The sequence below is a fragment of the Bos indicus x Bos taurus genome, chromosome 4 (assembly GCF_003369695.1).
Source record: "Bos indicus x Bos taurus breed Angus x Brahman F1 hybrid chromosome 4, Bos_hybrid_MaternalHap_v2.0, whole genome shotgun sequence".
Lineage (NCBI taxonomy): Eukaryota > Metazoa > Chordata > Mammalia > Artiodactyla > Bovidae > Bos > Bos indicus x Bos taurus.
This window is the reverse complement of record NC_040079.1, coordinates 103,506,574-103,533,746: the sequence shown is the minus strand read 5'-3', so window position 1 is coordinate 103,533,746 and position 27,173 is coordinate 103,506,574. Positions and strand designations below refer to the sequence as shown.

Here is a 27,173-nt window from a genome sequence, read left to right as displayed (position 1 = left end):
GCTAACAGCAGGATCACTCTCAAATTAACAAGACTGTTGCCTACTGAACTCTGACTACTCACGGGTAGGATCACGGCAGAGACACTTCACGGTCCTGAGGTCCAGCCGGTGTCTCTGAACCTCCTTCCTAGCACAGTGGTTCACTTTACCTACTATTTCTGAACAAAATTCTTATGAAATTTTCAATGTCATTAAAATGGTTACTGGGTTATACTTCTTGAGCTTTAAAGAGGAAGTACTAAAATAATGAATAAATATGAAATTAATTAAAACCAATCAACACCATCTTGGGTGGTTCTTCCTCTCTGAGTAAAAGTTAATGCTTTATTTTAATTGCAGTAACACCAAGTGAAAAGAAGGCACCAGGACTCACTCCAGGCCCCGCCCCTTACTATCCAGGGGCTGTGGGCAGACCTTTAACCTCTCTGAGCCTCGCTTCCATCATTAACACAACAGGGAAAAGCCTACCTTGATCACACGGAGGGGCATCATGAGAATGAGCTGAGACGACATGAAGAGAACACCTGACATTGTGTTTAGTACATGGTAGGTGTTCACTCCAGTACTCTTGCCTGGAAAATCCCATGGACGGAAGGGCCTGGTGGGCTGCAGTCCATGGGGTCGCTAGGAGTCAGACACGACTGAGCGACTTCACTTTATTTTTTCACTTCCATGCATTGGAGAAGGAAATGGCACCCCACTCCAGTGTTCTTGCCTGGAGAATCCCAGGGACGGAGGAGCCTGGTGGTCTGCTGTCTTTGGGGTCACACAAAGTCGAACACGACTGAAGCGACTTAGCAGCAGCAGCAGCAGCAGCAGGTGTTCACTAAATGGCAGTTAGATTACCATTGTGTGTTAGTTGCTCAGTCCTGTCAGATTCTGTGTCACCCATAGCCTGTCAAGCTCCTCTGTTCGTAGAATTTTCCAGGTAAGAATACTGGAGTGGACTGCTATTCCTTTCTCCAGGGAATCTTCCCGACCCAGGAATCAAACCCAGGTCTCCTGCATGGCAGGCAGAGTCTTTACCATCTGAGCCACCCGGGAAGCCCAGATTACCATTACTACTAGTAATAGGTTAAACTGCTTCCACCTCAAAGAGTCAACTGTACTAGATTCAGACCACATTCTATAGTTGTTCCTACAATAAAAAATTGCCTTTGTTTTGCAAAAAACACATTTTCTCGTATTCGCTTTAAAATTACAGAGGGCCACTACAGGCAGCAAATATTTCTGCTGGACAAAAAAGATCTATCTGAACTGATTTTGAAACCCAGTAGAAATGTAAGCCTGTGTTACCACAAGATTGTCATCTAAACTTTTTTGTGTGGACAAGGAAGAGTGAATGGAGGTCAGGCGAACTCCTTTGCCTTCCCAGGTCAGCCGGTTCTCACGGGCTGTGACATCTCATCAGAAAAAGCATAGGTTCACACTGAAACCTCCTCCTTGCTGTATGAGGTTAGGAATTATGCACCATGTATGTGGAAAAGTTCATCTTTCAAAGTATTTAAAATGACTGGAGGTGCCTTCTCTACGAAGAGGCAAGAAATCAAGATGGAGAGTCACTTCCTACCCTCAAAGCTGCCCTCTGCTTCACAGAAGAGAAAACGGAAGGTCTGTATGTAGAAAACAAAACGTCAAAACCCGACACTTGTGTAGGAGAACCCCAGAGGGCTATACTTGTTGTGAAGCAAGTTCATGGGTTATTTCCTTCTGTGAGTGAGAAGCCGGGGATTTCCCATTTGGGACAGGCCCTCAAAACTGATGGTGACAAGAGGAACAGACAGGGTCCAGGCACCCCAGAGAGTGCGAGCCTGGGGCTCAGGCCAGGAGCCCCGGGCACTCCTGCCTCTTTGGCCCCAGTCAACTCCTCTCAAGCCGCCCTTCCTAAAGACCCCGGGTATGGGTCTCTTATCGGGACAGGTGGGTCCCTGCCTAGAGGAATATGTGTGGGGAGGAGTCTGGCCTCTGTTTTAGTACATCTACTCTGAGAACTGAGGAAAGAAAGCCATCACCCTGTGCCAGAGACCCCAGCAGACTCGGCCAGGGAGGGAGGCGAGCCCTTAGCTGTGGGAAGGAAGGTTTGCCAAGTTAAGGAGCGGTTACTTACTGACTTGGCTCCTCCGCCACGGCCTCTGCACTTTCCTGCTGGGCGATCCTCTTCTTTTCTTCTTTCTCCACCAGTTTCCTCATAGGGTCTTGTAAGCTCTTGATTGTGATAATGGGAAAGAAAACAAAAGCAAAAGAAACATCAGTTAAACACTCAACTGCCACTGGACCCAGTCATCAAACCTTGAATGAGACGTTTAGGGAGGTTAACCTTGAACCAACGAAGTCAACAGGAATGAAATTTTATGTTCTCGGACCCATCCAAGAAATATGAGCTTGTAAAGGAGAGTTGTTTTGTCACTAGATTTATGTTTTCCCTTTGTGATAAGTTATTCAGAAGAAGGCCTGTTGGCAATTGCTAACTTTATTTTCCATCTTTAACATGCAGCTAAGATAAACACTCTGTTCTGTCTGCAGCCCACACACTGACAGAACAGAAGTCTGCTCTCCCTCAAAGATGAGGCAATTTTATTTTTAATTTTGTTTGCTATTTTGCAATCTAAAACAGCTTATTAAAAAAAAAGAGCAAACAAACTCCCCTTCCCCTCCCCGCCCCACCCTTTTTTTTTTTTAAACTCAAAATAGTGGCTTAACATATTCTGATAAGTTAACTCCCACGAGTGGACAGAGAAGATACATCTAAATCTTCATAGATTAAGAACGGGTGAGAATCTTGTTTTGGCAAATAATTTCTTTGAGTGACTGTTCTTAAAATTTATTAAATATTTAAGGAAAATTTTTGTTTTTGTTTTTGTTTTTAAAAAAGCAAGTGCCTAGGAACTGTACACCAATGACAAAGCCTGAAAAAGCAAAACATTCCTGTTAGCAACCGAATGCTGAGTTACACAAAAGATCTCTATTTCTGGCCCTAATTATAATTCAAACACCAAGGAAGTATCTCAAGACACTTATCCTGCTTGTATTCTTATAACTATCAAAATCCAAGTCCTTATCCTTTGGGTCTTCACCTCTCTGTTCCCGTCTCCCTCGTTCTCATCCTTCACTTTTCTAGCGTGACACACACACAGAGGAGGCAATTACTTCTCATTCACCAATGGATGACCAGAGGGCTGGGTGAAGATGGTTTGAAGGCTGAGTCTCGGCAGAGCAGAGCTGGGATTGATTTTGGAGTCTGCTATGGCTTCCCTGGTGGCTCAGATGGTAAAGAATCTGCCTGCAATGCAGGAGACCCAGGTTTGATCCCTGGGCCAGGAAGATCCCCTGGAGAGGAAGTGGCAACCTGTTCCAGTATTCTTGCCTGGAGAATCCCATGGGAAAGAAATCTGGTGGGCTACCATCCATGGGGTTGCAAAGAGTCAGACACGACTGAGCGACTAACACTTTCACTTTTCATGGGCATCAGATGGATGCTGGTGTCACCCCTCCTGCCAGAATAATTTTCCTATAATGCCCAGGTCATCATGTTACTCTTTTTCTCACAAACCCAGTACTTTCTTCTTTCTTTCCATTTCTAAACTTCCGTGAGCAAGTTTTAAGATCTTCTAAAATGTGTTCCTATCCTACTTTTCCAGATGCCTTCCCACCAACCACAAGAGACTTTCCATTCAATTAGGCTTCTCCCCTCCTGGTCTCCTGTGTGCAAGTTGCTCTCTTCCAATCTTTGCTCATTCTGCTGCTTTAACCTAAAAAGCTCTTTATTTTTGTTGTTGTTGTTTAGTCGCTAACAACAAAGAGTTGTGTACTACTCTTTGTGACCCCATGGACTGGAGCTGGCCAAGCTCCCCTGTCCATGGGATTCTCCAGGCAAGAATACTGGAGCGGGTTGTCACTCCCTTCACCAGGGGATCTTCCAGACCCAGGGATTGAACTGCATTAGCAGTGGATTCTTTACGCTGAGCCACCAGGGAAGTCTAAAAAACTCTCTTTACCTACCTGTTTATACTCAAAGTCCTATCAGCTTTTGCAAAGCCCAGACCAGTTATTACCATTTTCCATTAAGCCTCATTCACTGAGCACGCCAAATTCAAGAAAGTCAGCCCATCTCCAAACTGTAAATACATACAGTCTTATTAATATTTCATTATACACATTTTATATTAGGTTTTGTTTCTTAAAAATATTTTTTAAATTAGAAAAATGACAAAACCACATGTAGAATGTTTGGAAAGTGAAAAAAGGAAAAATTATTCATAATTCCATTTCCCTAAAACTGTGTTACTATTTTAATATATTTCCTTTCTGATTATTTTCATACTCATCTACTTACATAATTGGAATCCTTGTTTGTATAGTAGATATTTTTATTTTGTATAGTAGATATTTCGTAGAGCAGAGATGTCCTCTTGACCAATTTATGTAGACATTTCATGTTCAAAGCAATTACAGTGCAGAATGTAAGAAAGATTTTATATCTTAAACACTAATATTGAATTAAAAATATAAATGTGTGTTCATTTGTCAATTTCTAGATTCTCTTTCAATCTATGTCCCCTGATTAGGGTTCTGAAGCATTTTCTTGCATAAACTACAACCAAAAAGCGCTGCCATCATTTTTAACGATTCCTTATTCCTGGACATTTAGAGTAGTACACTCAGTTAGCAGTGTTTGAGCACATACCAAGGACCAGGTACTGTTTTGGGTGCTGGGGATCCATGGCACACAAGACAGACAAAATTATCAGCAAGTGGTGGGTCCAGGCAGAGAACTGAAATAGTGGGCTAGAAATTGACTGATCATAGTCTGCAGGAATGTCCTCTTTTAGAAGTGATATTTCAACTAAGAGCTAAATGGCGCAAAGGAGCCAGCTACAGGCAGCTCGGGAGACCACGGGGCCCCTGTGCAGAGGCCAAGAGGTAGAAACAGCTTGGCTTGTTTGGGCTGTAGTGTAGGGGGCAACAGGAAGAGTCTCGCGAGACCTGGATAAAGAGGTCAACAGGGGTCACACAGGGAGACTGTTCCTTTACTCACATTCCTCACTACTTAACATTTCCCCCCCATTAGTTTCCTCATGCTTGTTTGCTTTTTCCATCTCTCCACTACACAACAACTAAATGGAATCCACGATCCTGGCCTGGAGGGGGAAATGCTGTGAAGGGTAGCATTGGGACAAATGAGGCAACTGGAATATGGGCTGCACTCTGGGTGTTCTCTCTTTCTGTCTCTCTCTCTAAATACGCACACACACACGCCCCCAGAAACGTCTGCTAAAAGCTGGGCACACATGTGTAAGTGTATCTTGGAAATGTGCAACCACAAGGAGGAGTTCAACAGATGTCAAGGACTTACTCTTTTCAACTGAGCTGCCAATCACGGCATTGTATTCATACACACCACACACACACACACACCCCGCTTCCAGCAGTTTTGTTCTCCAAAGAGTGGTTCAACCCTGGTCAAAGTGAAGCCAGGAGAATTTCCAGCCAGTGCTCCGATGGCTACACGTCTCGCTTTTAGATGCTGGGACGCTGGCTCAGGCCTGCCGGTTGGCTCCGGTTATCTCCTCACTGCGTTTCCTTTGTATCCAGCAGCACTGGCGGGGCCAGGGCGGCCCTCTCAGCCGTGTCTAGCTGCCACAGCGCTTGCCTAAGCCCCTGAGATGCCCTTGACAGCTCCACGGTTATCATCCTTTCTGTCTCCAGCCTGACCTCCCCTCAGGACCACACTCCAGCAGCTCTCAGACAATCCCTTTGTAATGTAAACCACTTATTCCTTCTTTTCAACCCCCGCCCCTGCTGGGCCATTAGCAGGGACTCAACTGTTGGCTCCCTGTCACCACAATCACAGTTAAGTCACTATTGTTCTTCACCCACAGAAAGGCCGGTTCCAATTGCTGCTTTAATTTATTATTAATAATTCCTGTGACAATCACTCCTTTCTTTCTACTATTACCATTGTCCTTAAAACAATTTGGTTGTTGTCACTCAAGAGAGGTACTGTGATGCACTTGTTGGTTGATAAATTAATGTACATAAGGTTAAACTGCAAAAATTAGAGCTCTTTAGTTAGGACATTCTAAGGCTCAGGGGAATAATATGAAAAGGTTTGTAAAATCATAAGCAAAATGAATACTGAGCACATGGGCTTGTTTGTTCAATATCAGAATTTTGAACTAAGGGGACTCATGCGTGTGTATTATCTCTATATAATTCACGCACAACAATTCACTCATTTAAAGTGTACAGTTCAACGGTTTTCAGTGTAGTCCCAGTTGTGCGATTATTACCACCATCAATTTTAGAACATTTTCAGAAGGCATCTCTTGTATTAAGAAAGAGACTTAGACCAAACTAAGCTATAGGTTCCTCTACAGAGCAATGGAAAAAACCACACACTACCACATATGGGACTTGTTTCTTACAAAAGATGGCACACATTGAAGACATAAAGAGGCTGAGAGGAACTCTGAAACATGTGGAGGACAAATCATGCCTGCCCTCCCCTCTCAAAATCAGTTCCTGGGTGTGACTGTTCGATTCAGGATACGCTACATACACGGTGAATCACGACTCTTTCCCAGGTTTGATGACAAAGGCCCAACTAGGGGCAGGGGGTTGGAGGTGAATTCTTCAGATTCTTTTCAAGTCCACAACTCAGCTGAAAACACTTAACCCTGCAGCATCCTTAAAAGTCAGAGGTGACAGCATCTTCTGTGTGACACGAACATCTGCTCAGGCAAAAGGAATCTCAGAGGCCTGGCTGACTATACTGACCAGGCAGACATCAGATGGAAGTAGTCTGAATCACTGATGGATGCCACCTTCCCATCCATATCCAGAAATAACATGTCAAAGCATTCTGTTTCTAAACCCCAAACCCTCTAGGTCCTTCATTAAAATTGCTTGTGAAAATCACTGTCCATTAGAAGTGATACAGCCTCATGTAAGACAGACAGGTTCTCTGTGAAGGAGGGAATGTCCTAGACCAAATAATCTTTCTCTCTTAGGGTTACACTGACATGCTAATAGTTTCCATCAATGCCTAAATGGTTTCAGGAAGCGCACACACAACATGTAAGATCAGCATGACAGAGGAAACGCACAGATCGAGCTTGCAAAAGTGTCTTAGAGAGGAAACAGCTTAATACAATAATGGGAGTTACTACTTCCTGTATTAGAAAAATAAAAGCAAGAGCAACATTCATCTGAATGGAAGAAAAACTACTCAGCAAAACAAATTTCACAGGCAAACACCAGCAGCCAGCCCTCATCTAACAACCTACATGTAATGTTTGACAGGAGGGTGACATTTTCTCTAATCTTTAATTATGACTTTTAATTTTCTTAGGCTACTTCTCATTAATTACATGATATGAATATAAAGGTGCCAAACAATTGTTTATAAAAGGAAATAAAAGTGCTCAAAATAGCAAGGTATGGTGAAAAGATGCTGAACTCAGTTGGGCGTGCGTGCATTTGTGTTTGTATAATTAGTAGCACATGAGGAATAAAAAGCAGAGGCCATGATGATGTGTACAAGGCACATAATTTATGGATATTTAGCACATATGTCCTCCCCACCCATGCAGCTATAAATTTATAAAGGCACTATACAAGAGACACAATTAATCTAGCCTGAGAAGGTACTCTGGAATCCTACTGTAGAGCAAAGGAGTTAGACAGTGAAATTAGAGAAAAATAAGCACAATCTATTCTCTAAAATAAGATGGAAAACTGGTATTAAGAAGGCATCATACTGCAGTGGAAAGAGATGGACTTTGGAAAAAGCTTCACGCTACACAATGGAAAAGGGTCTTTACGTCTTGGGAGTCTCTGTTTACCCATCAGAACAAAGGAGGTAAATTATCCATTCTTGTGACATGTGTGGGTGTGGATGTGTGCTAAGTCCTGTCTGACTCTTTGTAACCCCATGGACTATAGCCCACCAGGCTCTTCTGTCCATGCAATTTCTCAGGCAAGAATACTAGAGTGGGTTTCCATTTCCTACTCCAGGGGATCTTCCTGACACAGAAACGGAACCCGAATCTCCTGCCTTGGCAGGTGGAATCTTTACCACTAGTGCTGATTATCTGAGATAACACTATTGCAGAGTACCAAGCTCAAAGTAAGTACTCAAAAGGTGTTTTATCAATGACTTTAAAGATCTAAAAGGGATGCCACGTCTTAAAGGCTCATTTTGTGTTCAGTTCAGTCACTCAGTCATGTCCGACTCTTTTCGAACCCATGGATGGCAGCATGCCAGGCTTCCCTGCTGCTGCTAAGTCACTTCAGTCGTGTCCGACTCTGTGCGACCCCAGAGATGGCAGCCCACCAGGCTCCCCCATCCCTGGGATTCTCCAGGCTTCCCTATCCATCACCAATTCCCAGAGCTTGCTCAAACTCCTGTCCATCAAGTCGGTGATACCATCCAACCATCTCATCCTTTGTCATCCCTTTCTCCTCCTGCCTTCAATCCTTCCCAGCACTAGGGTCTTTTCCAATGAGTCAGTTCTTCGAATCAGGTGGCCAAAGTATTGGAGCTTCAGCTTTAGTATCAGTCCTTTCAATGAATATTCAGGATTGATTTCCTTTAGGATTGACTGGTTTGATCTCCTTGCCATCCAAGGGACACTCAAGAGTCTTCTCTAACACCACAGTTCAAAAGCATCAATTCTTTGGCGCTCAGCCTTCTTTATGGCCCTACTCTCATATCCATACATGACTACTAGATGAACCTTTGTTGGCAAAGTAATGTTTCTGCTTTTTATTATGCTATCTAGGTTGGTCATAGCTTTTCTTCCAAGCAGCAGGTGTCTTTTTATTTCATGGCTGCAGTCACCATCTGCAGTGATTTTGGAGCCCAAAAAATGAACTCTGTCACTGTTTCCATTAGTTCCCCATCTATTTGCCACGAAGTGATGGGACCAGATGCCATGATTTTCGTGTTCTGAATGTTGGTTTTTAAGCCACCTTTTTCACTCTCCTCTTTCACTTTCATCAAGAGGCTCTTTACTTCCTCTTCACTTTCTGCCATAAGGGTGGTGTCATCTGCATATCTGAAGTTATTGATATTTCTCCTGGCAATCTTGATTCCAGTTTGTGCTTCATCCAGCCCAGCATTTCGCATGATGTACTCTGCATATATGTTAAACAAACAGGGTGACAATAAACAGCCCTGACATACTCCTTTCCCAATTTGGAACTAGTTAGTTGTTCCATGTCTGGTTCTAACTGTCACTTCTTGACCTGGGTCAAGCAAAGAAAAACAGATTTCTCAGGAGGCAGATAAGGTGGTCTGGTATTTCTAACTCTTGAAGAATTTTCCACAGTTTGTTGTGATCCACACAGTCAGAGGCTTTGGCATAGTCAGTAAAGCAGATGTTTTCTGGAACTCTCTTGCTTTTGTGATGATCCAACGGATGTTGGCAATTTGATCTCTGGTTCCTCTGCCTTTTCTAAATCCACCTTGAACATCTGGAAGTTCTCGGTTCATGTACTGTTGAAGCCTGGCTTGGAAATTTTTGATCATTACTTTGCTAGTGTGTGAGATGAGTGCAATTGTGCAGTAGTTTGAACATTCTTTGGCATTGCCTTTCTTTGGGATTGCAATGAAAACTGATCTATTCCAGTCCTGTGGCCACTGCTGAGTTTTCCAAATTTGTAGACATACTGAGTGCAGCATTTTCACAGCATCATCTTAGGATCTGAAATAGCTCAGCTGGAATTCCATCACCTCCACTAGCTTTGTTCATAGTGATGCTTCCTAAGGCCCACTTGACTTCTCATTCCAGGATGTCTGACTCTAGGTGAGTGATCACACCATCGTGGTAATCTGGGTCATTAAGATCTTTTTTGTATAATTCTTGCCAGCTTTTCTTAATATCTTCTGCTTCTGTTAGGTCCATACTGCTTCTGCCCTTGATTGTGCCCATCTTTGCATGAAATGTTCCCTTGGTATCTCTAGTTTTCTTGATGAGACCTCTAGCCTTTCTCATTCTACTGTTTTCCTCTATTTCTTTGCATTGATCACTGAGGAAGGCTTTCTTATCTCTCCTTGCTATTCTTTGGAACTCTGCATTCAGATGGGTATAACTTTCTTTTCTCCTTTGTCTTTCACTTCTCTTCTTTTCTCAGCTATTTGTAAGGCCTCCTCAGACAACCATTTTGCCTTTTTGCATTTCTTTTTCTTGGGGATGGTCTCAATCCCTGCATCCTGTACAATGTCATGAACCTCTGTCCATAGTTCTTCAGGCACTCTATCGGATCTAATCCCTTCAATCTGTGACTTCCACTGTATAATTGTAAGGGATTTGATTTAGGTCATACCTGAATGGTCTAGTGGTTTTCCCTACTTTCTTCAATTTAAGTCTGAATTTGGCAATAAGGAGTTCATGATATGAGCCACAGTCAGCTCCCAGTCTTGTTTTTGCTGACTATATAGAGCTTCTCCATCTTCGGCTGCAAAGAATATACTCGATCTGATTTCGGTGTTGACCATCTGGTGATGTCCATGTGTAGTCTTCTCTTGTGTGGTTGGAAGAGGGTTTTTACCAGTGCGTTCTCTTGGCAAAACTCCTTTAGCCTTTGCCCTGCTTCATTCTGTACTCCACGTGTTAAGTGAATTCTATGTCTCACACATCTCCCAAAATGCAGATAAACACTGTCATTCTGATTTCCTGAAATGGACACAGAGACCCAGGGAAAGTGAAATAACTTGCTTAAGGCCAGTCAACCATTCGCAAGTAGAGACAATATTTGAATCTAGGTCTTTACAATTCTACAACTAGTTAAGAAATTATATAGGATGGCCAAGCCAAGAATATTTACTGAACTCCCTTTTCATCTAAAGTGCCCATGAGATGGAGAGGACTTCATTCCAAATTGTAAAGGAAGGGCCATGGGTTCCAGGCACCCGAAGACTGACATATAAAAGATGCTTTTCATTTTCAAAAGAATACTTCAAAGTGCTATTTTTAATTGAAGGTTTAGAACTGTACTTTTAAGATGTTGTACTGTACTTTTAAAGCTTTAAAATGTCTCTGTGTGTATGTATTTGTCTGTGCTGGGTCTTCACTGCTGCCCGGGCTTTTCTCTAGTTGTGGGCAATGGGGGCTGCTCGCCAGTTGTGGTGTGCGGGCTTCTCACTGCAGTGGCTTCTCCTGTTGCAGAGCAGGGGCTCGAGGGCACACGGGCTTCAGTAGCTGTGGCGAACGGGCTCAGCTGCCCTGCAGCATATGGGATCATCCCGGTTCAGGGATTGAACTTGTGTCCCCAGCACTGGAAGGCGGACTCTTTTACCACTACACCAACAGGGAAGCCCCACAGAGGTAATTTTTATAAGTGGCAATTCTGCTTTCTCTGCCCTCCTGCCTCGTGGCCAGAAGGCCAACTGGAAGAAGTACCATGTGACAGAGTACAAGAAACATAAGCATCTCTGTTCCCAGGATCTACCATGTACTGACCATGTGGCCTTGGGCACATTACTAGACCTTTCTGAGCTTCGGTTTCCTCATTTGAAACATGGGAACAAGAACAAGTATGCCCACTTCCCCAAGGCTATTTTGAGGATTAACTAAAATATACGCACTTTCTATATGTCAATGCTGAACCTAACAGTATTATTCATTATGAGATCCAACCTTGGTACATTAGAGTCACACGTACCATGACAAATTCCCCTAGACACTACTGCCCTTCACCCTTAGTAGAGTGCCTGGCATAAAGTAACTATGCACACAATGACGATATTCTTTCCTTTTCCCTCAAGGAAAAGCTGGAAAATGAGAAGAGATGGGGGCTGGAGAAACATCCTGCTGTTGTGAACAGGGCCTGGGCTACCAGCTGCCTGGAAGAACCAATGTCAGTCACAGGATGGGAAGGATGAATGGATGAGCAGCCACGCCTGGGCTTGTCCAGCTCCGATTTCAGTGGTAGCTGTGGTCAGTCTCTCTGCCGCTCCTCTCCAGGTGACCCAGCTGCATCCCAATTTGCTGTTTGCAATGATCTGGTCTGGAGCAGCTTGGGGGAAAACATTATTCTGCTAAATGCTGTGTAAAATAATGACACTGAGAGAATACTTGAAAGTCTAAAAGGATATTCTGGATGTTTGCCACGAGTAATTGCCATGTTGAGGCTGGCAACTAAAATTGCATCGCAAAGATATTTACCCAATTTTCATAAAAACTATTATGGCTTTATTTTCAAAGCAAGTAACTACAGAGCCATGTGGCTTGTCAGTAAATGCTCAAGTGATTAACTGAGAAATGTGGAGGTGGGTGGAAGAAGGCTGTTAGGCATACAGATTGGAGAAAAACAAAATTTAGAAAAAGATGTTTTTTGAATTGTGAGAGCTGAAAGCATTTCATGCTCCAGAATGATGATCCATATAATCACGCTAAGTCCTTGACCCCAAGAGAGAAAGGAGGGAACACTGGCACATCTGTTTCAATGGTTATTTTTGAACATGCACAGTTAGGTTTTCAAATTCAGGTTTCCTTAAACTCTTGGCACAGAACAAGGCCGGCTGCAAAGGTAAAGTGCATTTTTTAGTATTAGCCCTGTTTCGGGGGTGGGAAGTCCTCCTACCTTTCCAGGGTGCGGGCTGGCCTGCCCTCTCCTGGTGGGGATGACCTGAGCCAAGACCAGAGCCTGCAGGGCAGAAGGGCTGCAGGGGTGTCCTGGGGAGCAGGGAGGGAGGAGGTTGGTTTCCCTGGGCAAGGTCTGTGAGGCCTACTATCCCACTGCTATTCACAGCCTTGCCTGTGCAAAACTAATAATGCACAGGGAGCAAGGAAGTAGCTGAGGGCTTCCCTAGGGCCTCAGTGGTAAAGACTCAGTCCTCCAATGCAGGAGACATGGGTTCGATCCCTGGGTTGGGAAGATCCCCTGGTAAAGGGCATGGCAATTTCCACTCCAGTATTCTTGCCTGGAAAATCCCATGGACAGAGGAGCCTGGTGGGTCGCACAGAGTCAAAAAGGACCGAGTGACTAAACGACGATAACAACACAATAAAGACAGTACCTGAAACTGGGCTATAGAACCTGACAACCGCAACAGACCCTTCTGTACTGATACTGCCAATGGCTGTTTCCTGGACCTATTCGTGCACTCATGCTAAGTCACTGCAGTTGTGTCAGAGTCTTTGCAATGCCATGAACTGTAGCTGCCAGGCTCCTCTGTCTGTTGGATTCTTCAGGCAAGAATCCTGGAGTGGGTTGCCATTTCCTTCTCCCAGGGATCTTCCCAACCCAGGGATGGAACTGGTGTCTCTTACGTCTCCTACATTGGCAGCTGGGTTCTTTACCCCTAGCACCACCTGGGAAGCCCCTTCTGGACCTATTAAAGAATGTTTAATAAGTACATCCCTACCATCCCCACCATAGGCTCCTGGTGCTACCATGGAGGCTGCCACTCCCGTGAAAACCACCACCACCACCACCACACGGCCGGGCAGGGCAGAGCTGGACCCAGGCTGTGCTCCCACATACTTTGCTTTATCCCATTATCAGAGTCTAAGACTGTCTCCTCCCCCAAACCCTGGAATGGGGTACACCACAGGAATACACTCTGCTACTATTTCCATTCAATATAGGTCCTCAGCCCTTCCCAAATACAAATACAGAAGGACATGCCTTCCCTTTAACCAGTATCTCCCAGGGAGCCTGTCCATGTCTCCAAAGGCCCCACTGATTACTCTCTGTAAAGACAATTGACTCAGTCCATGTGTCAGCATGCCAGAGAGCAGAGACAAGGCCAGGATTTCAGATTTTCCAAAGAAAAGCCACTTGACTCCTAAGGGCTTTTTTTTTTCTTTTTATGTTTTAATTTTTTTTTTCTCCCTGACGCCTGTTCTGGATCTGTAGGGAGATGTGTAAGTCAGTGACATCCTGAAAGGATGAAGCAAACGTGACCACATCTGAAGGCTGGTAATTGAAGACGGGTACTGCTTTCCTACAGACAGCATTTCTTGTACTTTTTGCCCCCAAAAGCTTTAAACTCTTGGTCTAAATTACTTTCTCTAAAAAAGCTTTCAAGATAGGGCTAGTCACATTCCATTCCTCTCCCCATGACTTAATAACTTTTACCATGTAAAAAACCTTCCCAGGTGATTTGGAATCAGTATAAAATGAACACATCAGTGACGATTACTCATGCAAAACATGTATGTTTAGTAACATTGTAATGAACCAATAAAGATTTATTGTTTGAAAATATGAGATTAGGGAATTGCTTCTTTTATTGGAAACCACTCAAAAGACAATTTCTCAACTCTCAGTTTGAGTTGTTACCATTATTAGATTAACAGGGTTTTTAAAAAATAAAATTTTAAGACTAAATTTTCCTTAAGGTTAAAATGCTACAAAAATTTATTTATCATAAAATTAGAATGACAAAGGAATATGTCAATAAGCATAGAATCAAGATAATCACACCAGGCCTGAGTAAAAATGTCGTAGCTGTTATTCCATAAAACAGTACTACAAAATATTCCTAAAATATCAAAATAGTCACTTGGAAAATTTTCAAGTTGTGTGAGATAGAGACTCTGTTCACTTTTATAAAGAAAATATAAATATAAAAATATTATGTAAGAAAGAATTACACCTATTTTCTAGAGAAAGGCTTATAAGAAATAAAACCTGAACTCCTGGCATGTGAGTTTCATCCCTGTAATTCTGTAACAGAAGACTCTCTGCTCTAAACAGGATGCACCGACTGTTTAACACATTCATTATCATCCTTCATCAAGCATAAAACTAACAGTCAGGAAATACAGCTGCAATGGCACAATTACCAACACACTCGGAATACGCCCTGCAGCAAAGAAAGCAAATGAGTTGCTTTTCATTAACAGAGCTTGGCACACCTCTCCAAAGACATTGTTTTCTTTCCAGCCAGTGTCTCAAAAGGCACTTCAGGGGCTATTTGCTTAGGTAAATCCAGGGAACAAGTAAATCATGAAAATATTTAAATTTCAAAATATTCATTATCGATATACAGTGCCATTCATATGTGTGTGTATACACACACACACACACACGTGTGTGTATATACAATATATGTAGATATATCAACATATGTATTGAAAGATGACTTGATCAAGTCAAAATCTTTATATAAAAGACTTGTATTTTTAAAACATTATTAGTGCAAGAGGGTTGGTAAATCAGGTTGTAGTCCATATTTGAGTGTGACACATAGGTGTTCTTGGTCTTCATTCTCACAGTCTGCGGCATACAATATGATATGCAACATGCCTCCATCTAGGCAGTAATGGGCTGGGTAATAACAGGGTTCTATTATATGGGTTTGAGTCCATATAAAGAAAATAATTAGCTACTAGCTTCAGATTCTAATATAACATGTCATCATTGAAAGCTTAGATGAATAGCCTTCTAAAGAGGTAATAAAAGCACACTTTATTTGGTTGACTTCTGGACACTTAACATTCTTATAATCTTATTACACCTTAACATATGTATTACTCCTACTGAATTTATATTATAATTAAACTGTTACTTAAACCCTAATTTAAGGAAGGCCTGGGGGATGTAAAAGGCAACGGGTAATCATCTGCCCCAAATATTTTGAATTATATCCTAAAGCATGGCCACCAGACTTTCACTAAATTCTCTGCCCAGAAATCCTCTAGCATAATCAACACAGTCCTCTTTGCAGGAAAAATATCACAGAAAAATTTAAGGAGCTGAATTTTCCTCAACACAGGAGGCCAGGGATACACAGGGTTACTACTGTCTTAGTACTTTTGTAGATATGGTGACATTATGAACATCTCAAAATCAAAGAGGTGTTTTAAGGCAACAAATAAAAAGAAAAAAAGTAAAAACTTCCTAATGTTTTGTTAAGCAAAGTGATGAGACCTACTTACAAACTGCCTGAAAAATTAAAAGGAAGGTATTTTCAAGATGAAGTTTAATGAGTTCTTTCCTGATCTCTTCCTTTCAAAGATATTAATCTGACCTGGCAACGAAGCACCCAGCGTTCTGTCACCATTCTGAAAGTTCTTCTAGAATCTAAATCACTTCCTTATCTCAATATATTTTCACCCGCAGCAACCATCAGAGAGCAAAATGACTCCACCTTCAGTTGTGATGCTGAGAACCTGACATTTTGAAAGCATTCCTTTTGGGTTGAGAAATCACTGAGTTTAATATTGCTGCTTCAGTTAGGAAATATGATTGCAGCGTTAGGAAAAAGTTATATTCTATATGGGCTGGTACTCACAGAATAAAATATTTGTTAGAGGAGAAAAAAGAAAATACTTTCCTATGTGAATATATTTTAATGAGTAAAAGGTAACACAGTGTACTAGGCTTGCATCATCTTTTCTTCAGCAACAGCAAACAAGTACTTTAAAGGGAGCTGGGCCAATCACTAGGCTCAGGATCACCACAATTCATCTCCCAGTCACAAGTACCAAGGTTCAACCTGTGGTTTTGGATGCTTGTGGCTTTTGTTGTACTGAATACTGATAGGATAAAAAAGATTCTACTGGTGAAGGGCGGGGGCATAATTATCTCTTTGACATTAAGAGTCTGTCATAATAATGATGCTTGCTTCAATGTACATTGCTGGTGATAGAAACAAGACTTGAGTTTTTATAAGATTTTCTAATGGACTTTCTAGCTTTCATACCTTTAACGTGGTAAATTCATATGGCTGATAACCCCTGAAGCTCTCATGGATGGCTGCCATAGTGTGAGAAGTTTTCTCCCAAAAATGAAGCAGAGTGGTCTGTAAAGAAAGACAGTAAAGCCATTAGCATTTGAAATGCCTCAGATCTAGTCATGGGCCCTAGAAGAAGTGTGTCCATCTGTGGCTTTCAAGGTCTTCTCAAATACGATTTTGACTCACCTCTGCAGCCTCGTCTCCTATCACACCTCTACTCACACCCTGTATTTCAGCCAAACGTCATGGCTCCCTGTCCCCTTATAGCTCACACTGCTCCACCCCTTAGGAGGCTCTCCTCTCCATTCTCTTTGTACTCATCTCACCCGATCCATCCTCCAAAACCCAGGGCTGGTCAATGACAATGGACTTTTGTGATCCCTCACCTGATTCCATGTTTCCCTCTTCAAGCCTCCACTGGATTTTTGGTGGATCTCATTTCACTTAGCACACCCTGTTCTGTCTTTGAGGCAGAGAAAATATAGTCAGATGTTACTGTCTCTGACTTCCTTTCTAAACTCCAAATTCCCTGAGGACAGGAAATCTGGTCTTCTCCATTGTATATAACCTACAACCCCCAGAGTCTTCCTCCCACACTCAGTTGTCGCTCCACAGTACAGCTGATAGATGCAAGTGCCATCCTGAGGGAACGCAGAGGCAATAAGGAGACAAAAGCAAGTTCATTAGATTATGACAACCTAAGAGGAAGTGACCGTGGCGTGAGAATCACAGGCAACAATGCTGAGAGAGTTCAGAGGCAGCTTACTGAAGGAGGTAACACATTGTTGGTACATCAAACGAGTGGAATTTGGGAAGGTACAAGTGGAAAGGGAGGGCACTCAGGCAGAAGGAACCACCTAAATAAATGCAGGGAAGTGGGGAATTACAGTGTATGCTCAGGGAACAGCTAATATTCAGTCTGATTAACTGTAGGATGAATCCCATGGATACAGAAGGCTGGCAGGCTACAGGCCATAGGGTTGCAGAGTCGGACATGACTGAGGCAACTTTAGACACAGCACAGGATGCTAAGAAGGAGAGATGCGGGAGGAAAATTATGACAAAGGCAATCAGAACTTCCTCATGCCCAAATCATACTTTGGGTTCAAACCCCATTTTTCCGCTATCTAAAGCTTGTCACATTCTTGTTTCATTGCGACAAACATTTTTCACTTTGTTACCTGGTATGTTGCTAGCATATGAGACAAGAGATTGCATCTGCTTGCTCCAAGAAGATCCACTTTTTGACACACATCCATCTTCAATTTGTCAAAGCTCTTTTTGGCAAGGCGAACTTGTGTTTGCACCTATGAAAGTAGAAAGAGAATTTCTGACCCACTCAAATTCAAATTTTTAAGTGTTAAAGATTTGTCCATGAAAAAATACCAATAGCAGGATTATCTCTTTCAAATTTTCAAAACACTTTTGAAAATTCCAGGCAAGTGAGAAAACCCTATAATATCTACCCTTTACTTCCAAAGGACCCAAACGACAGTATTGTATATCATGATTTTACAGCAGATGTACTATCCTGAGAATATTTTTTTCAGTCGAATGTTAGAATTTCTCTCCTCTCAAGGCATTCACAAACTGACCATGGTGGGGAGAAGTCTGGAAACTCACAGGGTGGTGAGAGGACAATGTTTTCCCCATTGTTTTCCTGTGGTTCTTTGAAGCTGACGTCCCCATATACTCTTCATTACCTTCCTCTAAAATAAACATCTTACATAACGTGGTACATTTATTAAAAAAATATGAAATTAACACTGATACAATCTTATTAACTAAACAACAGATGTTATTCAGATTTTACCAGCTTTTTCACTATCTTTTTTTTTTCCTGTCTCGAGATCCAATCTAGGATACCACATAGGAAATTGTGATGCAGTCCAAAAAACTATCCCCACAGATAAACCTTCAATGTTCTATAATTGTGTATGTACCCAAGTAATCTTCCATCCATCCCTACGCCATGTATCAGTAGTAATTCAGGGATGGAGGGGGGGATAAGGGAGATTTCAGAAATGTTTATTCTACATATTATTTGATAATAAAATAGAAAGTTTTAAAAATTTAATACAGTTACAGTACAAACAGAGTCAAAATTTCCTCTTTAGCTAACCTGAAGCATCAACACATCCAACTTTAGCAGGGAAGTTAGTCACATACTAATTTATCTCAGATAATTCAGCAGTTGTAGTGACCAGATAGGTAACTGGGAGTTGGGAATAATGCTGACTCGTGAATGGCAGCTCTTTCATCACAGAATACTCGGGTAGGGGGTGGGGTGGGGACTTGAGGGTGATGTCTGCCTTAATCACCATTAGATGATTAGCACCTAGCAACCTCGCACAAAGCAGGTGTTGAACAGATATCTGATGACTGAAAGAAGCAAATTTCCAGACCATTTCAAACGGTAGAGTGCCTGAGTGCCATTTTAAAGTAGAACCTTGAGAACAGTCTTAAAAGTAATAATTTTTATATAAAAATAAACATGAAGGTCATGTGATTTAGATTATAATAACTTTTCCCACTAATAATCTATATTTGCAGGTTTCAAAATTATAGGGCATTATATAATAATAGTAGCCACTGATACAGTAGCTATCATTCATAATAACATAAGATTGAAAACAATTTAGCAATAGATATCATTCACAATGAATACAATTGGTATTCATTGAACCAACTGAACAGTTGATACAATTAATACAATTCACTCATCACATACCAGCCTTATTCTGTTAGCCTCTGTATTGCCCTGTCTGACTGCTGAGAAGAAGAGGCTTTGTCAGAAGACTTAACTGACCCACAGAGCTGGCATTCTAGATTAGCCTGCCTGACTCCAAAGCTGCACCATCTGTCCCCTGCCCCACAAACAACTTCCACAACTTCTTGCAAAAAACCTCAAAATTATGATTCTACCCAGAAACACATGTTTTCCTGTAGATGTCTATGGAACTGGAAAATAGTCAGGCAATCCATTTAATATCATATTGACAGAATTAATGCCCTATATGAATAGGGTCTTGTTTCGATAGCTGTGTAAAGCATTTCCTAAGAATTCCTCTGTATTCCTAGTCAATAGAGTTTGGAAACCCAGCAAATAGAAGCCATCAAGCTCCCCTCAAGCCACACCGTGAGCTTAAACCCAGAACGCAATCATTCCTCGCTATGGAATGGACAGACTCCAGGGAAAACTACGGGAGCGCGCAAGCTGTAAAAAGTTAGGATGATGTGTTAAATATCAGCGATTTTCTGCCTTCCTTGGAGAAGAGTAAGGATGATACAAAAAAGAAAACCCTAGTTCCTGAAGGGAGAAGTGGGAGAGTGTGGAGGCAAAGATGTTTAAGCAGCAGAGAGTTCCACTGCAGGTGCCCTCTGGTTCACTCGAGGCTAGACCCGGGAAGAACCCTTCAGCAGGGATCCTGAGAGGCATCTGTCCTACCCTTTCCTTCTGAAGGGGGAGGAAATAACTCCAGGTGTGAGCGTTCATGCATGCATTCATTAAACACATACTTAGTGTGAGAGAGCTTCTTCTACGTCAGGACCAGTGTTAGGCACTGGGAGGTCTGTAAAGGAATAAGACATATGGCAGGTGGTTAAAAAATACTTAAGGATGAGTGCACAGAGGCACAGGCTCCTCCAGTCTTTTAGAGATGATGGACAAGTCAGCAACTGTATTTAATGCAATGGGAGAAGTACAGCAGAACTGAGTGAAGACAGAGGCAGCACAGACAGGGAGCTGATTAATGCTGAGGGTGGCAGGGGTTGGGGTACACCAATGGTCTCCCCAACTACAGGCCTCCCTGTTATCCACACCCTTAGCCCTGAGACCCTGGAGTCTCCGCCCACTCTGACACTGGGCATGGTGTGTGACCTCCTTTGGCCAATGGGCGAGATGTGATGAAACTGGAAGCTTGGGAAAAAAAAAATGCTAGCATGCTTCCACTTTCTCTCTCCCTTCTCTGAGACTGCCGTGAGAACATGCCCCGGCCAACCTGAGAATGTGCCTGGGCTGGCCAATTGAAGTGATGCTGAGGCTTGTGAATGCAAGAGACATGAGGAGGTAAACCCAGCGGTCGTAAGAGATCAGCTGTTGGCCAGCTGATCCCCAGATATCTGAGCGAGGCCAGCTATGATCAGCCGAGCCTCTCCCCTCCCCATAGTTGACCAAAGACTCATGCGTGAGCCCAGCAGAGACCAGAAGCACCTTGCTAACTCACAGACCAATGAGCAGTAAGAAATGCTCACTGTGTTAAGCCACTGAGTGTTACAGTTGTTTGTTTCATAGCATCACTATAACCATGTTGTCATCGTTTAGTTGCTAAGTTGTATCCAACTTGCGACCCCATGGGCTCTCCATGAGATTCTCTGGGCAAGAAGACTAGAGTGGCTTGCCACTTCCTTCCCTAGGGGAATCTTCTCTACCCAGGAATCAAACCCACGGCTCCTGCTGTGTCTCCTGCATTGCAGGCAGGTTCTTTACTGCTGAGCCACTGATATAAACTGTGAGTTGGGGGATAATGAAGACCACATTATTAGGGGGGATATCTGAATATATCTGATATCTGGGTCTTAAGTCATGACTAGGAGTAACTACCAGGTAGACACAAGGCTGGCCTGTTAAGGCAGAGGTTCTAGATTTTTCTAATTAAATGCAAATAACTTTATTGTGGGATGTGAATTTTGCTTTTTCCTTTACATTAACATAATAAGTTACACATAGATATTCTTTTATCCTGGAAGAAAACTTATTTCCTTTGCTTATAACACAAGGCTCATGAATTAAACACTGAAATGTGCCCTAATTTAATTGTCTGAATTCTGTAAAGTAATTTTAGAAACCTAGAAGACGACTTCAACACTTTACCCAGTGAGTTCTGAAAGGCCATTTGCTTTGTGTGTCAACAATGATTATTAAAATACTTAATGCACTGCTGAGTTTCCAAATGTTGAGCTCCTTCCCTGCCAAACAAGAAGGATGTGACACTGCTGGGCATCGTGAATACGGCAAAGTTCATTTAATATTTTGTGTTCCATGTCTGTTCTCTAAAACACATCCCTAGTTTGCTGCCCGAGGACAAAACACCAAGAACACAGGTGAGCACAGGCCACATCGAGAGTCTAATATCATGTGTCTCCACTAGGACTTAAGTGACAATGTTTTATTATTCCTTTCAATCCCAAATAAATTATTTTCAATTACATAAACATCTTGAGGAGCTCCTGTGGTTTTCAAGGTTCTTTAAAAAAATCTTCAAATCAATGTATCTTTTCTGATTTCTTAATTTTATTCCTGTTGCCCCCCCACTCTGTCCTCTTACTCTCCAAACTCTAGGGATGATCACATATATTAGATCCTCTTTAGCATGGGTCCTGCCCTCCCAAGGCTGAAAAAATACAATTCACCAGAAAAAGGAGTAATGTCTTGCATGCCAAAACGACAGGGCATTTTCTCTGTACTTACATTTCCTAACCTGAAATTCTACCTCTTAGCCCCAACTTGAACTGCTTATGATGAAGCCAAAGCTATTCATACTCAGTGCAGTCTGGCTTCTCCATTCAGTGGGAAAGGTCTTCATATTACTCCACAACCACATCATTTGAGTGTAGCTTCGCATTTTGTCCTAGTGTTTTCTTTCCTTTAAAAGTAAAATAAAGCTAACTCCCCATCTTACTCTTACTTTGACATTATCTTCTAGAAGATGGCTTTGCCTCTCTCTTTATTCAATCATTTATCAAACATTTACTGAGTATCTTCCATGCGCTGATAGCAGTGAGCAAAATGGAGGCCTCATGATGCTAGTTCAAGGGGCATTTTCATATCAGTGAGGAAATAACAGAGTGAAGTGACTCGAAGGAAAGTCACACAGTTCCGTAAGAATGATTTACCCAGAGATCCGATTGAGAGGCTGTTCTCCTGGGAGGTGGGACTCAAGCTCTCTCCTGAAGGACTGAGCATGAGAAGCCATGCAAGGAGAGAGAGCTCCAGCAGAGGGGAGAGCATGTGCAAAGGACCGGGGTGGAGGGCAGTAAGACAGGTCCCAGAAAACTAGTGTGGCTGGATCGCTGAGAGCAGACAGAGAGGTGGTATGAGACGAGGCAAGAGAGGCGGCTGGGGCACAGCTCAGGGTCTTGTGGGTGTGCTCAGTATTTCAGTTTCTATCCCGGGGCTTCCATGCGGCACTAGCGGTAAAGAGTTGCCTTCTGATGCAAGAGACGCGGGTTTGATCCCTGGGTCAGGAAGATCCCCTGGAGGAGGAAATGGCAACCCACTCCAGTAATGCTGCCTGGAGAATTACATGGACAGAGGAGCCTGGCGTTTATCCTGGGTGTATCAAATGCATTTTCTTTTTTTTCAAAATGCATTTTTAACCTATGATGATTTTATTGAGACATAACCCCAATGTAAGTTGAGGAAGACCTGTGTGTCTTTGACGCTGCAGCTTGATGGTTAATATAAGCAGTATTTTGTCCAAAACAAGAAAGATGCAGTTGTCATCTTACATCATTTCCTAAGCATGCGTTTTGAACTTTAACAGTTCAGCAATAATAAATAAGTAGTGATAATTTTAAAGCTTTTCATTACTGCTGAAATCACAGATAAAATTGAATTTTTTGGTTAGCATTCCCTTTACATGAATTAATAAAACTTTATTCAAGACAACAATTTTGGATCCATCTGTATAATCAGGACAGGCATAACTGTGGCTGACATGCTCTCAACCCATTTACAAGAACACCATTGTTTAGACACTCATTTTTAGATACCCAATTTCAGACACTAATGGAAAAAAAAGCCAATTTCTTTCCTACTCTTTCCTACCCTTTCCTGCTCTTCAGAAGTTCAAGTTTATAAATGTTCTGATCATGAGTATAAAAGTCACCTAGCAGAATGGAGCGCACCAATGTCTCAAAGTGATCTTCTAGGAATGGATAAAAGGCTGTATTAGGGATATATAAGATTCTGTACTGTACGAACGCCTTCATCAGTTATCTTAATGATGATGCAGGACAGGCAGGCACCCATATCATAGTCTACTCTTCCAAGTTTCCAGGGAAGAGAGTTTTAACTCTCCTTTGTTTATTTCGTGTGCTCATGTGTTCCAAGTTGGGTGAGGAAAAGAAAAAGGAATGAACACTCTGGATAGCACTGTTTTACAAATGCTTCATACTGCAGTTCTTCAAAGTATGCAAAATTATCCTCATTTGCATAGAAGAAAAAAACTGAGGTACAAAGTAATTTGCCTAAAACCAAGTAGCCAGTAAGTAGAAAGGCCAGGGGCTGGTCTGGGTTAGATGTTGTCTCCTCTTGTATAAAGTACAAAGTCCACACCCATACAGGCTTCCCAGGTGGCACCAGTGGTAAAGAACCCGCCTACCAATGCAGGAGACATAAGAGGCACAGGTTAGATCCCTGGGCTGGGAAGGTCCCCTGGAGGAGGATATGGCAACCCACTCCAGTATTCTTACCTGGAGAATCCCATGGACAGAGGAGCCTGACGGGCTACAGTCTATGCGGTCACAAAGAGTTGGACACGAATGAAGGATTTAGCATGCACACATGCCACACTCATACCCTGCCTGCCAGCCTTCAGCCCATCCACTTCCTCTCCCATATCACCTGCCAGGCACTATACGCTCCAGCTACACCAGGTCAAACCCATATCCATGCTTCTGCTGAGTTCTTCTGCCTGGAAAGTCCCCTTCCCCTTGCTGTGCACACAGCAACTTATACTCACACTGTAGAGCTTCCACGCGAAGGTTTTCTCCCATGAGACCCTTTTCCTGTCGCTTCTCAGGAGAGTTAGCAGCCGCTTCCTTTGTATAGTCAAGGCACCTTGCAAACTGGCTTAGCACACAAAGCTATGTTAAGTGCTACCTGCCCCCAGGTAAGACCAGCTATCCTCTGAACTAGAAGCTATGTGAGGGTGAAAGTATACTGTCCAGTTTTTTAAGGCTAAGGCTGCATGCCTCCAGGTAGCAGGTATAAAAAACACTGAATGAATAAGGACAGAGCATACTAGAAGGAGTGAACCATCAGGCTACGGGATACGCACCACGTGCTCTGTCTGCTGAATTACCGTTAGACTTCCGCAGACACCGTCCCTCTTCCTCAACCCCTATTCTCCACCATTAACTGATTAGAGATGATACACAGGCACATATTCTCATTTGCTGCTCACAATACTCCTACACCATAATTTTGTTTCTGTTTCACAGAGAAGGAAGCTGGTTTTCAGAAACATTAGGTAACTCTCCCCAGCTCACTTGACTGGCAGGGGAGGGGCAGGATGTGAAAGTCCACGCTCATGTCACCGAAACACTTTGCTGTCCTAACTGTAGCAAATCTCAAACCAGTAAGATTAACTGCATATCACCCAAAATGTGGATGTCAGCACTTGGCCCACTACTCTCTTCACTTGTCACTGTGTCGACTCATTGCATCAAAATAATTTAACATATTCAATGTCTGTGACTCTGGCTTCTTGTTTGAAAATACAAACTGTTGTTCACCATGCAACATGTTCATTCACACAGGAATCAAAGAGTAAGAGGTTTTCTATTCTCAAGGCCTTGGCAAGTTGAAATAAAGATGGTTAAAATGAGTCACAATTATGTAGTTTGCAATACGCCGATAGAGTTCAGATTAATTTAGTTAGTTACCACATGGCTCCAAGTGTTTTAATGTTTGCTCAGCTGCTGAGTTTTTTTTTTTTTTTCTTTCTGTTTTTTAACTTAAGAAAGCAATTCTGTCATCAGAAAATTTAACCGACTGGGTTCACTTCCTCTTTTAGGTCATTAGTGGAAGTATTAACTCAGGTCACAAGACCAAACCCAGGGTGCCCGCTTTATCAATTTCTAATCTGAGAAGCACATGTTTCAGGAGAGAGTAAAGGGCTATAGTTCTGTCTCTTTATCCCACTGATATTCTTGTACTTTATTGCGATCTTAAACATATATCATTATTCCTTTTCTTTTTACTACTTTTTTGGGATCATTTATTCATGTCTACATTTCACATGAAAGGCTGGCAAGTGTGCCAGTTGTCTCCTGGCTGCCCAAGCTACACCTGCTTGTACATCACATTATGGTATATTTTCATTTTGCTTATTGATGGTTCTGTAAGTAATCATGATGCACAAACACAAATAAACTCCTAAATTAACAGGTGACTTGATTTGCTGAGAACTACCTTGCTTGAGGAGTGGTGTTCATTCATTCTGCTGCAGGTCCTGGATAAAGCAAAGAAGGGAAAAAGACTGAGCCTTTCCCTTTGTGGATGTATTTGGCTGCCTTTGAGTTCCAAAGTGTGGTGGACCTGGGTATTCAGAGCAACCGGGAAAAGACCGACTCATAACAACACTTTTGCTGGTTCCCAGAACTTGGAGGGTGAAGACAGGCTCTTAACCTGCACAAGCACACCCTTCGTGCTCTGCCCCATGTGCTTACCTCTCTCTCCTAATTCTTTTCTCCCAGTGTGATCTCTCAGCTCATAAGGTGGTTTCATCCTCTTCCTCTTCGCGTGTGGTTCCCAATGATGTCATATTTCTTCTTCTTTCTTGGCCCTTCACAATCCAGCTTGTGCCACTTCTAGAAACTACACTTCCATCCCTAAGGCACATGCTCCTCTTTCCGGGCCTCAATGGCACCTTACTGTCCTCTCATGGGACACATCACATTACCTGGTCATTATCATTTTAACTGACTATCTTTGTCCCTATTCTCCAGGGAGCTTGGGGCAGGAACCATATCTTGGTTATGTTACCCTGGTACTAACAGAAAGAGCTAAAAATGCTAGTCAAAGAAAGTTTTTAACCTGGTGCACGAAAGTGAAAGTCGCTCAGTTGTGTCCAGCTCTTTGGGACCCCATGGACTGTAGCCTGCCAGGGTCCGCTGTCCATGGGTGTTCTCCAGGAAAGAATACTGGAGTGGGTTGCCATGCCCTCCTCCAGGGGATCTTCCCTATCCAAGGATTGAACTCAGGTCTCCCACATTGCAGGCAGATTCTTTACCAGCTTTACACCAGGGAAGCCCAAGAATACTGGAGAGGGGGTAGCCTATTCCTTCTCCAGGGGATCTTCATGGCCCAGGAATTGAACCAGGGTCTCCTGCATTGCAGGAGGATTCTATACCAGCTGAGCCACCAGGGAACCTGGTGCATAGTAATATAACACACACCATCACGTGCTTTGGGCCTGTAGCTTCTGCTTTAAAAAAAATTTCTTTTGAATGTTATTTATTGATTGATTTAGCTACCTGAGGTCTTAGCTTTGACACGTGAGATCTCCACTGCCTCATGTGAGGTCTTTTTTTGAATGCACTGGCTTTCTACTTGTGGCCTCCAGAGCTCGCAGGCTCAGTAGCTGTGGAGCATAAGGGCTTACTGGCTCCACAGCATGTGGGATCTTAGTTTCCTGACTGGGGATCCCAGGGACAGTGTCCCCTGCACTGCAAGGCAGATTCTTAACTACTG

At 42.7% G+C, this 27,173-nt stretch overlaps 1 protein-coding gene across 12 annotated transcripts in view; it reads right to left on the bottom strand.

Moving 5' to 3' along the window:
- ICA1 (islet cell autoantigen 1) overlaps positions 1 to 27,173 on the bottom strand; it is a 163,595-nt gene that overhangs the window by 32,593 nt on the left and 103,829 nt on the right. For all 12 annotated transcript variants that reach the window (XM_027540067.1, XM_027540064.1, XM_027540061.1 and 9 more), the window contains exons 7-9: positions 17,875 to 18,000; positions 16,661 to 16,759; positions 2,108 to 2,205 (exon numbers count right to left, since the gene is read on the bottom strand). In XM_027540067.1, coding sequence (XP_027395868.1) covers positions 2,108 to 2,205; positions 16,661 to 16,759; positions 17,875 to 18,000 — 323 coding nt within the window. The remainder of the gene's footprint in view (positions 1 to 2,107; positions 2,206 to 16,660; positions 16,760 to 17,874; positions 18,001 to 27,173) is intronic.